Genomic DNA, 17,115 nt, shown 5'->3' with positions numbered 1-17,115 from the left:
GGGGGTGCATGGTGCCTAACACAATGGGATTTGGCTCTGGCTGAGCTGCCTTGAAGTTACCATGGAAGAGATACCTGAAATGTCACACTGGTTGGGATGGGATGGGATGGGATGGGATGGGATGGGATGGGATGGGATGGGATGGGATGGGATGGGATGGGATGGGATGGGATGGGATGGGATGGGATGGGATAGGAAGGCACCAGAGGAATGGATTTTCTGTGAAGTGTTCATTGGCTCTTCTGCTGTTGGCAAAGAGATGGGTGTGGGATGTAATGGAAACTGAGAATGTTGTTTTGTGGGACAGAACTATTTTGTGTTTGCAGTCAGCGATTGGAAATTTAAAGAAGAGGTGGTTTGAGGCATTTAAGGAGAAAGAGGGTTTACATGTTCAACAACAGGCTTCAGAGAGATTTGAATGATTTCCTTATGTGTGCATTATGAAGAAAGGTCAGTGTGATAATGAAAGATGTTGAGGAGAAAGGAATTTTGATCAAAAGACATGCAATTTTTAGGGCTTGGATAACAGTTTTTAAAATAGGTGAGAAGCAGTGCTATACGGTCTCAGATAAGAGAGACAGAGAATGTGAGATCAGGCATCAAAGGTGATCCTGTAAGTGGATGATTTTCTCTGTGACAAAGTACATGGTAGTGCTGTCTATTGTAATGGAGAGAATAAGAGAAAGAGAGATTTGAAATATTAATAATGCTTTTCAGTTCCTGGCTTGAAGGCAGGATCCTGGGGATTTTTTTAATTTTTTTTTTTTTTTAATGAGTAGTTGGGAGAAAATCTGGAGGTATATTCCTGGAAGAGATATGGAGTTGACAAGAACAGCTTGAACTGTTAGTTAGCTGGTGAGTCGACAGATCAGTTGTGCTCAGCCCCTGTCATTTTTCCCCTTGTGTTTCAGGCCAACAACAAACCAGAGATCGAAGCAGCCCTTTTCCTGGACTGGATGAGGCTGGAGCCACAGTCCATGGTGTGGCTGCCTGTCCTGCACAGGGTGGCTGCTGCTGAGACTGCCAAGCACCAAGCCAAGTGTAACATCTGTAAGGAGTGCCCCATTATTGGATTCAGGTACAAACTCTCTTCCTTTCAGCCAAGTGTGCTTCTGCTTGGTGAATCAAGAGTTCTGCCTGATTCCAGGCAAATCAGGAGCTTCTTTTAAAAAGCATTTTGTTCTTGGAAAAAATTATTGTGATGGGGACACGAGGGAGAGTGGCACCTAGTGGGTGTAGTGCTGTGAGACTTGAAGAGAACAATAGTCATCTCTCAGTTAAAATGTGGCACTTCCTCTGTGTCGCAGTCTTTCCATGCCTCAACAAAAGCATTGTTGGATTGCACAACTAACACAATTTGCCTTACATTCAGTGTGTCCTATGCAGTTGCATTTTCTGAATTGGATCCTAATGAATTGCTTTCTGTCATAGCATAGAGCAAGGAAGTGCCTTGAGAATTCTCAGGCATGTAAAAGCTACATGTGCATTTCTCTGCGAAAGAATGTTGGTGGAACATTAACCTGGAGTGGGGGAAATGCTGCTGGTCTATTTAAACATCTGGATTGACAGCGTGGTTACTATGGCAATGAATAAGTCACTGTGTTGTAAAATGGCTGTGTGTTGGTGTGCCTGTTGAGAAGCCACTTAAGGGCTAAGTAAATACTCACTTTCAATTATGCCTAGACTTGTGTTATCACTTTGCTTTGCAGTAGCTGCTTTGTATGGTTTCTGCCCTTTTTACACACAGTCTTCTTTTACCATTGGCATTTCTCCTTCTATGTTATCGTCTTGTTTACAAAGAGCTTTCTGTAATTTTGTGTCTAAAACCCAGATAGATAACAGCAGCAAGCAGTGCTACACAAAAAAGCCATCATTTTGTTCTAACCTGGGAGCAGATGAATGTAGCTTTTATGCATGTAGTGGGGCAGTGCTTTCTGCTACAATTTCACAGGCAGTGGGAAATGGGGAAAATTTAGAAGGTGTTTATTGCTTTGTTTTGAATCTGAGGCTGTTGCTCTAATAGTCAAAATTCTTTTCTTTTGCTTTTTATTCCCCATTAATATCTGAACTGGGAAGTGATAAATATTAATGAGGAAGACCTATGGATTGGATGTGAGTAATTCAGCACATCCACAAAGTCTAATTTTCCCATTCCCAGATGCAGTTTATTAACTACTGTATTACTTACACAGTTTTGTATAAACCAGCCAAAGACAAGTAGGTGGAATTGAAAAGTGCAGCCCTTGGAAATATCAAAGGATGGCAAGTGAATGGATAGTCTGTTGTAAGCACTGAGAACTTGGGAAGCAGACACTGGAGCTCTGTGTTTGTGTCTAATTTTACTTGACTGATGTCATCTGTCTCTTAAATTTATATAACAAATCTATTATCATGATAGTAGAATCTGTCTGTCACAGATTTTTTTTCTCTGTCTTTGCAAGTCATTGAAACCCTGTGTACACACTTGACAAAAAGATACTGTATTGGAAGGCTTTGAGAAAGCTAATACTGTGCCCCCAGTTGATGTAAAACAATGTTCTTTTGAGGTCGTTGTGGCTGAGCTGCTCCGTGTATTTGGAACAAGACAACCCTTATGCCTCCGGCTCTTTCAACCACTTCAGCACAGCAGATACAACAGTTAGCTGCCTCATAGAGCTGATGAGATTAAATAATGGCCCAAAAGTGCATTTGGAGTTTTGCATGGATGGAATGCTCTGCAGGAAAATTGTTTTTATAGAGGTGCTAGGAAGGACATGAGGGGGTTGCCAGCGTGACTTACTGAGAGGGCATTACTTTCTTGAATTTTCCTCCTGGAGGACATTCTATTTTAGGAATCATGATGAAGAGCAAAAGATCTGAAGTTAGTGTCATAGAAATAACAAGTGTGGTAGTGTTTTTCATATGTTAAAGGTGAGTGAATGTGCAGAAATCTTCACTGTTGCCCAATATTAGAAATTTTTTTGAAGATTAGATCTATGACAAACATCTGAGGCAGCAGTACCTGTCCCTCAGGGCAGAGGAGCATTGCTGGGCATTGCACACTGTGTGACATGTCACAGAAGAGAATTTACTAACACAGCAAACTTGATGGGCTGATATGAAGCAGTCACACACAAAGCTCTGAAGCTGTGAATTTTTTTTTTATCCTCTTTTAGGTACAGAAGTTTAAAGCACTTTAACTATGACATCTGCCAAAGTTGCTTCTTCTCTGGCCGTGTTGCTAAAGGTCACAAAATGCACTATCCCATGGTGGAATACTGCACACCAGTAAGTAGCTCTTTTACTGACCCTTACTGTCCCTTCTTATGTAGAAAGTAAAAACTTCCTTTCCTTTGCAAGGTGATGAAGCATTAGGACTGCTTTTCTTCCCTCCTCCATAATTAAATCCCATTTTATATAGTGTACATGCCAGCAATTTTGTTGCTTAGTCAAGGATGCTCCAATGGTTTGAAGTAAACTGAAGTTCATTGTTTGCACAATTCCATGTCATAATGTATTGTTGCTGGTGTGTGCTGATGACTTGTTCCATGTTCGGTGTCATAGCTCACTTTATGGATCCTCCTGGAATCACATGATTTTACAAATACTCATTCATATCTTGGGTCCCAAGGTTGTCTCCATATCAGTGTGTGGTTTTTTTCCTCCTTTCCTCATCAAGTTGCCACTTCACTTGCTTTCTCCCACTACACTATGGTTTCATTTTTAAGTTCTTTGGTATTTCATGGTACCTTTGTGTTGTCTGATCACTTGATGGTATAAAATGCCAGGGAAGTTCTCATGGTTGCAAGGTAGATTTCATTTCTGAAGGGGGGAAGCCAGGCCATTCAGCACAGCATGCTGCAGTGATGGTCTGGTGAGGGTCTTCACCCTTCTTTCACAGCTCCCAAAAGGATTGGTTTTGCATAAATGCTTCTTTCATACCTGACAGCTGGCAAGGGAAATTCTGCATTTCTCTCTCAATGTGCTCCTTTTTTGGCCTCTCAGGACCGGTGCAAAGGGGCATCAGTGAGAGGTGCTCTCAAATTTCCTGGTGAAATAGGATTATTCCTAGTCTTTCATCTGCTGGTAGTCATAAATGGTGAAAATAAAGCATCAAAATTATACTTGGGCTAGCCTCATAAAATTACATGAACAGTCTTTAAATCTTCATCCAAGCAAAAAGCTTCATCCATGGCCAAAATGAAGCTAAGACGCTCAGCTTTTCTCAGAGACCTAAAAAAAAGAGAAAAAAATGTATGCCCCTAAAATATTATAGTAAAGCAAGCCCAGAATTTTTGTTAGTTTTAACTTACAGGTAGTTACTTGCATTATCTATCCACTTTTACCCTTCAATGGCAGTGTTTCCTGGGAATCCCTGCAGTGGCAGCCTATGCACATTTGCTGGCTCCTTGCCTGTGTTCGTTGGCTGTGGTTTTCAGCGCTGTCCCCCAGGGACTGAGGTTGCTGGAAGGGCAATTTGCCTGAACTGCTGCACCAGTCAGAGGGAATTGCTGGCTCTGCCTGGGCAGGTCTGAACAGACTTCTCCATTGCAGGCATTCCTAGAGCAGAATCTCGTGATCTGAGTCGTAGGCAGGGTGAGTGAGTGAGAGACCAACTCCCTGGGAGCTTTCTTTCCACCTCTGGCTGAACCCCTCCTTCCTGATGGACTGCAGCTTTGCTTTGAACTTTGCCACTCTTATTCTTGCTAAGAAACAACGTGGGAGATTTGTGAGTGATACCAACCAGTATCTTCCAACCATTTTCTTACCCTTTTGATGTGTTTTGTGGAAAGAGAAATAAAAAGGGATTAGGAGGTGCACCCCCAGCCTGCAGCAACTCATTGCAGTGCTGTGTCCAGCAGGTTTGTGTTGCCCCTGAAAATAGATTACCAAGAGGTGAACGTGGTGGTGCACAGAAAACCTGCCACCACATCCAGCCTGCTGGATCAGAATAAAGAACCATTCACAGCCAGTGGATTTTTCCCTGAACTCCAGCAACCCGTGCTAATGTGCCGTGCCTGGCTGCACAAGCAGCCAGCTGAATCAGAGGGGGATTAGCTGGGGTGGAGGGAAGCGAATGTGACACACAGCAAGCCCCACGCTTTTTTGTGTTGCTGCTATTACAAAAAATTTACCCAAGTACTGAGGGACTGAACAGCCACTGAAGCTTTATCTAGTTTGTAATTGTTTACTAAATGAATGAAAAAGAGTATGCAGGTGGCAGAGCATTTATTATTCTTCCTCCACACTAATTTTCACCTTAAAATGAGTTTTGGCAGACGCAGGACATGTGATGCCTTCTTTGGTAATATCTTTGCAATAATTCAATGTGCACACCAAAGTGTTCTGATATTTTTATTCTCCCTCCCTCTTAGTATCAAGAAATTTTTGAGCACTGCAGTCTTTAATTCTGCTTAAGGGGGTTTTGAGAACTCACGCTAAATACCTGAGGGATGTGATAATGTTCCCTCTCTTGCAAAAAGCTGAGTCAGAATAAGGGCAAGGCAGTTGCTTGGTTTTCATTTGGACAGAAAAATTGCTACAATTATTCCTGAAAGCAACACATCTCAATTTATTGTCCAAAGAGATAGGACTTTTAAAGAGTTTTCAAACAAAGCATAGAAGACAATTTATAGACTGAGATGTAAATGCAGGATGATTTTTCTGTTAGGGTTTAATGAACAGTGACACACGAACATAAAAAACACCTCATTGGAAGGAAGTGTGTCAAACTGATAGACCTGTCTGCATCCAGGGTTTCCACTCGGGGCTGAGGTCTGGGGAGGGGGGTTGGCAAGGCACTTTCTTAAACCAAAATGGGAAAAGTCAGCTGGTGGTAAAGCTATTCCTATGTGAATAAAAAGAACTATTTCTGATTAAATACTTTGGTTTCAGAATAGTTTTGGGACATGCTCAACCCATCTGCCTATATGTTCCTTTGACTTAAGAGCTGGGATGCTGAAACTCCACTGTTTCTTCCTCATAAACCAGTTCTGCTGGGAATTTTGGTCTGGATGATTTTACTCAGAAGATCATATATAATAAAACATCTGTGGAGTAAATCAGAAGGTTTGGCTGAAAATAGCCTCAGTTTATCATTTTTTCCTTGTAATAATCAAATTTTCTTTGCCTTTCTTGTGCTCCTTGAACATTTTTTAAATAGCAGTTGGATTGTATGAGAGGTGCCTGATGCTTTCGGTTGTCACTAGAAGATATATTTTCTTCTCAGGATTCTTGTGGTACCAGCTAGATTGGGATGTTTCTGTGCAAACACAGCATTTTGCTCTTTGGTTGTCATGGAAAAGGTTCAGGGGAGAGAGGGGGAGAACAGTCCCAGGGAGGCTGAAGCAAAGAATGTTTCATTTCTAATACCTCAAAGCACTTAATCCAAATTACAGTCAAATAGAAAGTGTTCTCAACATCAGAAATAGACAGGGCATTAATAAATGGTTATAAATGGCACAGGTGAACAACTGGACAGAAAGCTGTGCTTAGTCTATTTGTACCAAGATTAAATATTTAAAGTTTTTCGGTGTTTCCAGCAGATGTGCTCTGTGTGCTCGCTTGATGACAAGCTGGTTAAGAGCTCTCCTGGCAGGCAGTGCAGATGGAATTCAGCAGAGGGAATTCCCTCCTCCGGGGGCATGGGCAGGGAGCCACCTCAATAAATCTCCTTTCTGGAGTCCTCTGGGTGGTCTGGGCACACTTCACCCCTCCCTTCTCCCCAAATGTCTTTACTTCCGATTAATTAAGGAAGGGATACTTAATATTACCAAATATTATCTCACTTTCATGAAAATACAGATGCTGCAGTACTGGATCATAGGTTCTGCTGTGTCACTTCTCTGCCAGTCATTGCTTACACTGAATTTTCCTGCCAGAGCAGACTGACCAGAAAGGGAGCAAAACTCTTTCCAGCTTTACATGAAGCTCATAGGTGTCATATGTACAGGGATAATATTTGCCTTTTCTATTAATACTTTTCAGTCTTTCTGCAGATATTTTTTCAGGGCATCCTTAATTTTTCTACCCTTTAAAAATCTGCCTATCTATGTTTGAGCAGCTCTCTGAAGGTTGGCTTAACTGATAGGTTCAGCACATCCTTACCCTCTATGCAGAAGGCACAGAACTCAATAAAAATGTCAGAAAGATTAACTTTTCCCTGATTTCTTTCTTTTAAATTAGATAGATTGGAGAAGCAATATTGTTATGTGGGTCAGGAGGAACTTAATTTACTGTAAAAGATCAGTACTTCAGGGTCTAGTGTTTCTGCAAGGTTCAGAGAAGGGAGTGCAGCCTGACTGAAGTAATTGAAGTCTAACATTAAAATTCATCAGAAAATAGCCTGATTCTTTGTCAGGCTCTCAGTAAGTCTTGCATCTTCACAGCAGACATCCTTGAGACTCTTCTTGACTCTTTCTGGTATTTTTAAATCTGTGCTGTGCTCCTCTGCTGGTCTCTACAGCAGCGAGGGAAGCCTGCTGCAGGCAAGGGAGCAGAAAACTTCATGCAAATTGTTCTCTCCTTGGAGTATTTATCTTAAGTGCCTGCTAGTTTCACATTGGACAGGTGCAGGAAGAAATAACTGATCTGAGAGCTTTAAGCAGCTCTCACCTTCTTTTTGTTTCCCTTTGGACAAAATACTAATGGCACAGAAGGCTGAGGAGGGAAACTGTAAAGAAAAGGTACCTAGAGACTTTCATAGACTGACAAGTCCATGAGATGGAAATGCCAAGTGCGTGGTAAGAGTTAGGATCCAGACAGTGAAGCACCCAGCTGGACACACCCAGGCTGTGTGTCCTCCACTATGTGCACTCCATTTTAGTGCTGAACCAAAAGTAGGCAGAGAGACCCCCACACAGCCAGGTGAGGAAATGACAAATTATTGTCTAATTATTGGTTGTCTTCTTGACATCACCTGAGGTGAGGCATGAGCCTGTCAGGGTTTTGAAACTCTTTTCTTTCCCTCCTTCCTCCCCACTAGCAGTGTCTGTGTAGTGCATTGTAAGGTGACAGTGATGGACAAATAAAATTTGCTGTTCCGGGGCTCAAGCTGCTGACAGCTCTGCTTGGTGTGATCACAGCTCTTCCAAGTGACCCAGCAAAGGAAGAGGCAATTGAAAAACAGTGACAACCTCATGAAAGATTATTTCATTGTGATTTGTGGCTTTCAGACAACTTCAGGAGAAGATGTCCGTGACTTTGCCAAGGTACTAAAAAACAAATTTCGAACAAAAAGATATTTTGCAAAGCACCCACGAATGGGCTACCTGCCTGTGCAGACTGTCTTGGAGGGAGACAACATGGAAACGTGAGTAGCTCTGAAGTATCTTAAGCAGCAATTCATTTGGTACACTATTTGAGCTCCCCAGCTGGTGCCAACTCCTTTCACTTCCGAAATGCATAAAGCCTCTTTATGTCTTTCATTTCTGTTTACCTCGCCTGGCAGGAAAACACAAGCTGGGCTTCCAGTTGCCATTGCCTTTATCTGCTTTCACCTGTCCTTACACAGGAACTTCAGCTTCAGTTAGCAAAAAAAAAAAAAAAATGCTCACAGTCTTACTGGCAGTCTTACAGACTTCTAAGTTTGATGTGCAATTTGGAGGTTAATGATACATTCATTAAATTTTTATTTTCTTCCAAATCTTTCGGGAATCTTTCCTTGGTTTTATTTTTTTTAATAAGGCTTCCGTGTTTGTGACCTTCCTAGATGATTTCTTCTTTTCTCAGCCTATAAATTTAGTCTTACGAAATGACTGATGTCTTCATGGAAAAAAAAAAGCAGTAGTGATGCACATGGAGAAATCAATGACATAACCCAGTTCCCTTTGGTTTTTTACACATTTAATCAGTTGTTTAATGGCAATTGCACGCAGCTTGTTCTCGCTCTTTCTCTTTCTCTTTTTAAATTTTAGATTTCAAGGTTTTTTTCTCACTTTTTGGTTGGTTGCTCTTCACAGCCATTTATGTTGGTCTGTTGGATTTCTGCTTTTTAGTTTTTGTGACCTTTTTTTTTTAAACTTTCTGTAATTATTTTGCTGCTGAGTTTCTTCTGCCTTTCTCTTCACCTCCTCATTTTTTGTCTTGCAGTCCTGTTACTCTGATCAACTTCTGGCCAGTAGATTCTGCGTGAGTACTTTTGCTGAAGTGTGCTGCTGCTGCTACTGCTGCTGCGCTCCCTCGCTTTTTCTTTTTGTTTATTTCTTTGTTCAGTTTTACATGAGATCATTTCCTTCTTTCTTTATGGTTTTTTCCTTTGATGCACTCTCTGAAGGAATGTTTTGATCCCAAATGAGTAGAATGAGATAAACCCTGGAATTTCCAGCAGTCATGGATTTTGTACTGTGTACTCTTTCTGGAGTATGTATTTTTCCTGGAATTAACAGGGGTTTCGTGCAGACCTACTAATGCTTATCAAAGTTTGTCATTTAAAAGCCTGTGTTTCTGAATAAGTGTCGATCCCTCTGAATGTATACTAAATGCTTTTTGAAAGACAGAGATTGAACTTGATATGGATTTAATTCAGTTTCAGGAATGACACAGTTTTGCAGATAGAGCTCTAATTCGGTTTTATGTGCAACCGTGCACGCTCGAGTGCTCCAGTTAATCCGGAGCTCACTGGGTATTTTATTGCAGTCTTTTAGATACATTCAGATTTGTGAAGGCAGGTTGACATGGGGAAATGTTTACTGTATTTTTTCAGAAGTTAAAAAAGCAGAAGTTTTCAGCTGTGGAATAGACTTTCATTCTTGCACCACTCCAGCACATGCATTGTCTTACTGTTCTAGTAATAGCCTCAGCATAAACTAAAGATCGATATATATTTACTGTTGTGGCATTTGCTACTTGTAGTGTTACAAAGATGCTTTTAGAATAATGTCAAATAAGGATTAATTTTAATTCACATATTGATAACTAATGAGAAACTAATAAATAGATTTTTTATATTTCTATATGGTGAAATGTATATGGCTTGCACCTCAATTGAATTTTTGTAGAATAAACAAGAGTGAAATGTATACACTGGAATATTGATTTATAATTTTCATTGGGAGCACAAACCCTTGGGAAGCTAAGGGGAGTGCTCTGCCTCTAGGAATTTTAAGCAACCAGGAAGCACATCTAATACTGCAAACATCGTGGCTGAGAATTTACCCACAGAGAATGCCAAAAGTCTGAAGGCAGACTGAAATAGAGGGGCTTTGAGCTTGAGGATGCACTTTTATAGATGCAACTATGGATCTATATTATATTTCAGAACAATTGCAAAGTTAAAAGTGACATTTGAAGAAAGCTTGGATCACGTGGAATGCATTGCTGTGTCTGACATGATACGAAATTAAGCTGTCATAACAGGGTCTTTTCTAGTTTTTTATAGTAGTAACATTGTGGTGTGCCTACACTGATAGCTTCACACCAGAGGTTTGCTGTTGTATACTACAGGGAGTTTAACTCACATGTAATGCTTGAGAAGACTTGAGAAATACTGAGGAGCAGGGTTTGTGCAGAGAGGTTGCACTTTTTGTCAGACTAACTCAGGTATCTTCCAGAGCATAATCCTTCCATCTGGTCTGACAAGGAAGCAGAAAAATAAGAAGTTATTAGTGGCTGGAAAGAATTGCCCTTAATTTTGTTCTGCTAACTTTATTTCTTTCCTTCATGCTATAGCACTTGACCTGCAATTCAAGTTACTGAGCTACCCAGGTTTAAAGCTTTTTCTTGCTTTCAGGGTGATTCCAGCTTCAGCAGACAAACCAGTTATCATAAAACTTTCCCATGTTTTCTACACTCATGCCTTTTTCTGGTGCTCTTAGGCCAGTTTTCTGGTTATCCTTGAAGTGCCTCAGAAAAGCATCACCTGGCAGCACTCAGCAATGGTAGTGCTGTTCTGACACCAGCATGCTTATAAACAGATGATTTTTTTTTTTTGGTTGGAAGTTAATGGTTCTTACTGCTTATTATCCAGTATTTTGCCCAGATGCACTGCTTGGCAGGCATTAAGGGGACAGTTCACAAGCTGTGAGAATGTATGTGTATTTAACTTGAACTGTGATGGTACAATGATACAAAGACAATTTACTTGTTTCTACACTTTCAGGAAGCATCAACTAAAGTGCTGAACAAAGGAAAGTACCCTCATCCTGCCAGCCAGGTCTCCAGGGGTGCAGGGAATTGCAGGAAGGTGGTGTTTGCCGCTTGGTCACCACTTGACTTGACTAGAATTCCCAGGCTGCTCCTGCAGACCCCAGCTTGAACAAGGCAGCTGTGGAGCCCTTGTAAAAGGGATGGTTATCTTGGCTAAATATTGGCTGTGTCACTCAGCCTTCCTGCTGACTGTTTGAGCTGATTAGGTGTGCTGAGTATGTGTGCTCAGAAAGGAAGGACTGTGAGCTCTAGCACAGGTGGTCGGTCACTGAGAGTATGTAAAATACAGCACAATCATTCTCAAGTTTACTCAGAGACTGGCAAAAGTACCTCTGAGCAGCTGAATTCAACACAAAGCTCTGCTTCTCTAGCAGGTTTGCTTTCTTAAGCAAACTTCTAAAAAGCTGTTTGAGGTATCTCTCCATTCCAGTATGTTCTGAAGTAGAGACAAACCTGGAATTGCAGCCTTACTCCTTGCTTGCAGCTGGCAGAATCAACTCCAACAAGTTACATAACACCATATTGTCTTTTTAAAAATATATATTTTTATATCATTACACAACTTGGTCACTTCTGAAGTTGCAGCATAATTTCAAGACAGCAAGGATATATTCATGCAGTCAGGCCTGACTTTTTGCCATGCAGTACTGCAAAAAGAGGCATCTCATTGCTCAGCAGGTCCCAACCAAGTGCTGTCCCTTCTTTTGTACTGGTACAAACACATTTGCAATGTCAGGGTGAGAGGCACTTAGAGAATGATCCAGCTCAAAACTGAAGCTACTTTTAACACATATTTCCTAGTCTATACACAGTACTAGCATCAACATTGTGTGTGTGTTGAAAACAAGACCTCTTCTTGCATTGGTGGTACCAGTTAAGACCGGCTTGACATCTGCTGTATTATAGAAAAGTAGAAAAAATGAGAGTAACTTCAGTTTATCAGAAGACCATCATTATCCTGCTCCATGATCCACTGCTCTAAAGAAATTGCATCCTTTTCCCCTCCCCTCCCTGCACATTTTCACACAGAATGGGATAGAGTCACAGAGAAACAATTCCTCCATCCACTGAATCGCTGCTGCACTGAGGAACTCTGTGAACTGAGTATTTTTCCTCTGGTGTGCTGTAGTAATGCTTGAATATGTGATGAGTAAAAGTAGAGGCCAAAGTTCATTTCAAAGACAAAATGAGATTTGTTATACCTGGCCTGTTATGTCTTAAAGAGGAAAAACTTTGCTGTTCTGTGAGAAGAGATATTAATGATGATGAATTTTGTGTATCCAGCATACAGCTCTATGATTTCAGAAGAATCCTAATCTAGAGCCCTTTGGAGGCTGATTAGAAATCTGAAAGCTGAGGAGTCCAGTAGATTTACAGCAGGATTCTCAAATTCCTAACATGGGAACATTACAAACCAGAAGATTGTTACAGTTTTGGTTTATAACCAGTAAAAACCTGTCAGCTAGTGCAATGCAATACAATCACTTCTGGGCAGTCCCAGCCTGAGCCACAGTATCCAACAACTGAAAATGGGGAGAAATTCCTCCCTCAGTCAGGAATTCCAGAAGGAGAGTCAGCAGAGATGGAATAAAGGGCAGTTGAAATTTAGCAAAAGTATAAAATTGCCATTCAATTTGGGAAGCTGCCAGACTTTTTGTTAGTCTGGCACCTCTCAATGTAGGTTAGGTAAATCCCATGTGGTAGCAAAGGGTGCTGTCTGAACTGCATAGGCAACATAATTTAATGTTGATGTTTTCCAGAGGTGAGGCTATAAGAAACAATACTCTAATTGACAAGAAAAGTCCCATGAATTGTTTTCATCAGCAGAAAACTGAAGAGGACCTCATGCCACCTGTCAGAAAACCCAACATAACCTAGTGTCCCCCTGTATAACACACTGACCTACCATTGAGATTGCAACTCTTGAAAGACATTAGGCAAAATCATCAGTGTCTGCAGTGTGTTATTAAAGGCTCCTTTCAGACATTTTATGCTTCTTGTATTTATTTCTAGCTGCTCATGGAATAGTTTTTGAAGGCTCTTTTAAGTGGGATGTGCTGGAAGCAGGCACTGGAGCAGGGTGGGAGGCAGAGGAGAGGTTTTCAGCAGGACACTGGCAGCCTGTGCAGGGCTGCATGTGAGGCAGAAATGCCAATGAAGGAGGCAGGTGTGAAGGGAAAACTAGGGTGAAAGCTCTTCTCTAAATCCTTTGGAAGAGGCTTCTCTGGGAGCTGGTGTGAAGAAGAGTCATGGCAACAGACGGATTGCAAATGGTCAGAAATGCCCAATGTGGCACCACAAAACATTGCACCGATGGCTTGAGGAGGCACACACAGCGCCTGGAGTTCTGACTTGCTTTTTACCAAACATGGCATAAGGCATGGAGATGTGAGGATATAGGCATAGCTAAGTGTCTTTTTACTTTTGAAGGGGTATTGTTTGTGATTAATCAGTGTTTTCTGCCTTATAGGCCTGCCTCGTCCCCTCAGCTCTCACACGATGATACTCATTCACGCATTGAACATTATGCTAGCAGGTATGAGACCAGCTGGACATTAGGCAGATCTTTCTCTAAAATTACTTAAAAAGAAGAGCTAGAGGCTACCTGAGCACTTCTTAAAGAAACATGAAATTTGGGGTTTTGCTTTCCAGGCTCTGGGATGCAAGAACATCATCTGTGGTTGCTGTTAACCAGCCTGTCCTAACTTGCATGCCAGAGCACCTGTGTGGTCAGAATTGGTTTTTGGGTCCCTTGGGGTCCTCACAGGCACTGATGTTTTAATAGGACCTGTGGCAATAGGACTGGAGGTAGTGTTTTAAACTAAAAGAGGACAGATTCAGACTAGATGTTAGGAAGGAATTTTTGCAATGAGGATGATGAAGCACTGAGAGCAGGTTGCCCAGAGAGGTGGTGGATGCCCCATCCCTGAAAACGTGTAAGGTCAGACTGGACGGGGCTCTGTTTGAGTTGAAATGTCCCTGCTCAGTGCAGAGGGGTTGGACTGGAGACCTTTAAAAGCCCCTTCCAACCCAAACCCTTCTGTGATTCTACATGAGGTTTAGTTTTTAATATGGACCCTGATATAGTACAAGTGAGAAGAGCAGAAACCTCCAAACTGTCATATGAATCTCAGGTGTCATTGTAATGTTAACTCACCTCAAGAAATGCCACAAACAGGATTTTTTTTCTTGATTTGGAGGATTACAATAGTGATATATCACTGCTTTAGTTCAATTCTCTGCTTTCATACTGCTCCTAAGAATCAAAAAGTGGATTAATTGCACAAATGTGAAAATGTTTTTCCACCAAGCAAGTAAATTTTCAAGGGTTGAGGTACTGAAAAATAGCTATTCTGGCCTCTTTCTCTCCTCTAGTATCTCTTGATCAGGAGAGGTGTTTCTGAATTACACAGGATGTTTAGGAGGGGCTGAGTGTGAAAACTAATGAGAAATGACTGATTGTTACAGTTTGGACAATGACATTGCCAGGTACAAAGCAATTTGTGTAATCCCCTGGCATTTTAAGGCTTTTCTTTGATTTTGGAATTAATTAATCAAGAGAAGCTGGAATATAACCTCAGAGGAAGGGCTGAAAACTTAGAAGTGAGTTTAGCCAGGCCATTGAAGCAAACAGTCTTTTGTGATAGCTTATTGCAAAACCTTTTGGTAATCAACAGCAAGAGTAAATTAATTTGAGTTTCAAATTCATCAAAAACATCACGCTCTTTAATTCTTTCCAGAATGTTAGAGCAAACAAAGTTTTTGAAAAACATAAGTGGTTTTAATAAGTCTTGTTTATTTTTTCACAGACTAGCAGAAATGGAGAACACCAATGGTTCTTACCTAAATGACAGTATTTCACCTAATGAGAGCATGTAAGTAGGCTGTTTTCATGGTTTTGACATGTATTTTCTTGGGAAGGGTAATAACTTGTAGTGGAGTTTTGTAGTGCTGAATTTGCATGGCCATGTCTGGTTCAATGTAATGATGTGCTCATGTCCTTTCAATTTGTATCATAGTGTCTGGATTAATGGCTTACAGCTTAATGCCAAATTTATACAACAAATGATTGATACCTTCAAAATTAAAACTACTCATTTCTTTCCAAAAATTACTGATGTATTCAGCAAATAATTTCTGTATTCAAAATAAGGTCATTGTCTGATGAGTTCTAAGGACAAAGATACAAAAAACTCTTTCTATCTTAGTTCAAGCTTAATCATGGTTAAATTGCTGTAAACTGGAAAGTGTTGGTGTGGGAAAAGTGTCATACAAAACATAAGTGAGGCTAAACAGAAATCTTTGGTGTACAAATACCTGAAATACATTCCAAGAGTAAGCCAGGAGGCTTACACTTTCATCATCACTGTGTAGTACTAGCAGTAGTAAACTGTAAGTTGGACAGATCACTGAGAAGCAATCATTGTATTACTTTAAATGTAGAGTTATAAATAAGAGTTTTGATTTTTAAGAAGTAGTTAAATCTGATATCTCACTGAAACCCTTTGTGGTTCTTCTCTGATAATATTCTTGGTCTTGTTTATTCTCTGAATAAGAGGACATGGAACTAACTGTGGGTAATGTTTCTGAAGACACCAAAGAAGCAGCTACACCATGGGTGTATGTGAAAATTTGATCTTAGTTCATTAACTGTCTAGGAGAAACCACTGCATGGATTCTAAATCAATCAGATACGAAAACCCCAACTTCTCTAAAAACATTTTTATCTATTCTACATGATGTCACCCTTATCACAGTTTAAGGGATGGATTTTTTTGAAAATTCAGACGATTCAATTTGTAGCAGTCCTTTACAACACAGAATTCTTGGCCAATTTTCATTCACATAATTTGAGATTTCAAATGAATAACATTTTATGAGGTTGATTCTGAGCCTGTGAGCTCAGAATGTTCTTGGATAGCAAAAAAGCTGTTTCACTTTTGACTTGGTAGGATTGTTGCCTACCAGTTTTGAAAGAAAATCTCCTGTACAACCAAGTACATTGTTTTAAGATATTGGTAAAGGGAAAGTTAAAATGACCCCTCCAAACCAATATTGATGCAATGTCATTAAGTTTTGTGCAGTTAATGAAAACTTTGTTTCTTAGTCATATGTTAATTTTGTATTACTTTGGATAGTAGTAATGCTCTAATAGATGAATTTTGTGCTGTCCCACTGAATTATATCAGTGTCCTTGTCACAGAAATCATGCATACAGTGTATCTCTTCTATCTTTACACTTTTCAGTTTGTTTTTTCTGATCAGTTGGAAGTTGTACTAGCATGATTCAATTAATAAGTTAACTATCCAGTTTGTTCCTCAGTTTCAACTATTAAAATAAGAGTAAAACTGTACATTTTGAATTTTGGAAGAAATATTATCCAGATAGATACAAATTGCATCAAAACCAAAGCTTACCATGAGTTCACAACTGTAATTATTTTGGTTTTGTTTGTCAGATTAGGCCTAAGTATTATTTGTTATTCTTGCAGGGTTTGGATTATTTGGCTAATCAGTCCAGGTAGAGTGATAGATGGAAACAAGGAAGGCAGGAAATAAAAACACAGCATATATATTTATATATCACAAAAAGTTTCATTATGTAGTGTCACTGCAATGCTGTATAAAATATCTGTGCAGGCTGAAAATCACACAAAAAGAGTATGCTTGTAAAGTGACATTTTACTACAATAGTTATGTCACTTGTTCACAGTTAATTCACTTAAGATCTGTAGGAATATTTATAAATGCAAAGCAGTGGTTTGAAGGAAATAGCAGTTGAAGTGCTTCATGAAACGTATAAATTTAGGGACTGGCAAGCCTCTCCTTTTGTGAAAAATTAATACTTCTCTTTTATGAACTAATGTTAATGTGCTCTACATTGCTTTGGCACTCCTGCAGTCATAAAATTGCATCATTAACATTTTGAGGAACAAATGGAAACAAGGAAAATTATAATTTTTGAACAATAACAGCTGTTCAAAATGTCTG

General features: G+C 40.1%; 1 protein-coding gene across 13 annotated transcripts in view; it reads left to right on the top strand.

Moving 5' to 3' along the window:
- The window catches only part of DMD (dystrophin), a 979,946-nt gene that overhangs the window by 933,284 nt on the left and 29,547 nt on the right, over window positions 1-17,115 (top strand). For 9 of the 13 annotated variants that reach the window (XM_059839939.1, XM_059839938.1, XM_059839941.1 and 6 more), the window contains 6 exons: window positions 912-1,078; window positions 3,156-3,267; window positions 8,154-8,290; window positions 9,070-9,108; window positions 13,595-13,660; window positions 14,934-14,999. In XM_059839939.1, coding sequence (XP_059695922.1) covers window positions 912-1,078; window positions 3,156-3,267; window positions 8,154-8,290; window positions 9,070-9,108; window positions 13,595-13,660; window positions 14,934-14,999 — 587 coding nt within the window. The remainder of the gene's footprint in view (window positions 1-911; window positions 1,079-3,155; window positions 3,268-8,153; window positions 8,291-9,069; window positions 9,109-13,594; window positions 13,661-14,933; window positions 15,000-17,115) is intronic. The other 4 variants (XM_059839937.1, XM_059839947.1, XM_059839949.1 and 1 more) reach the window with 2 other exon arrangements.

This window comes from Haemorhous mexicanus, chromosome 2 (genome assembly GCF_027477595.1).
Source record: "Haemorhous mexicanus isolate bHaeMex1 chromosome 2, bHaeMex1.pri, whole genome shotgun sequence".
In the NCBI taxonomy this organism is placed as follows: domain Eukaryota; kingdom Metazoa; phylum Chordata; class Aves; order Passeriformes; family Fringillidae; genus Haemorhous; species Haemorhous mexicanus.
The sequence above is the reverse complement of the archived record's forward strand: the minus strand, read 5'-3'. Positions and strand labels throughout refer to the sequence as shown.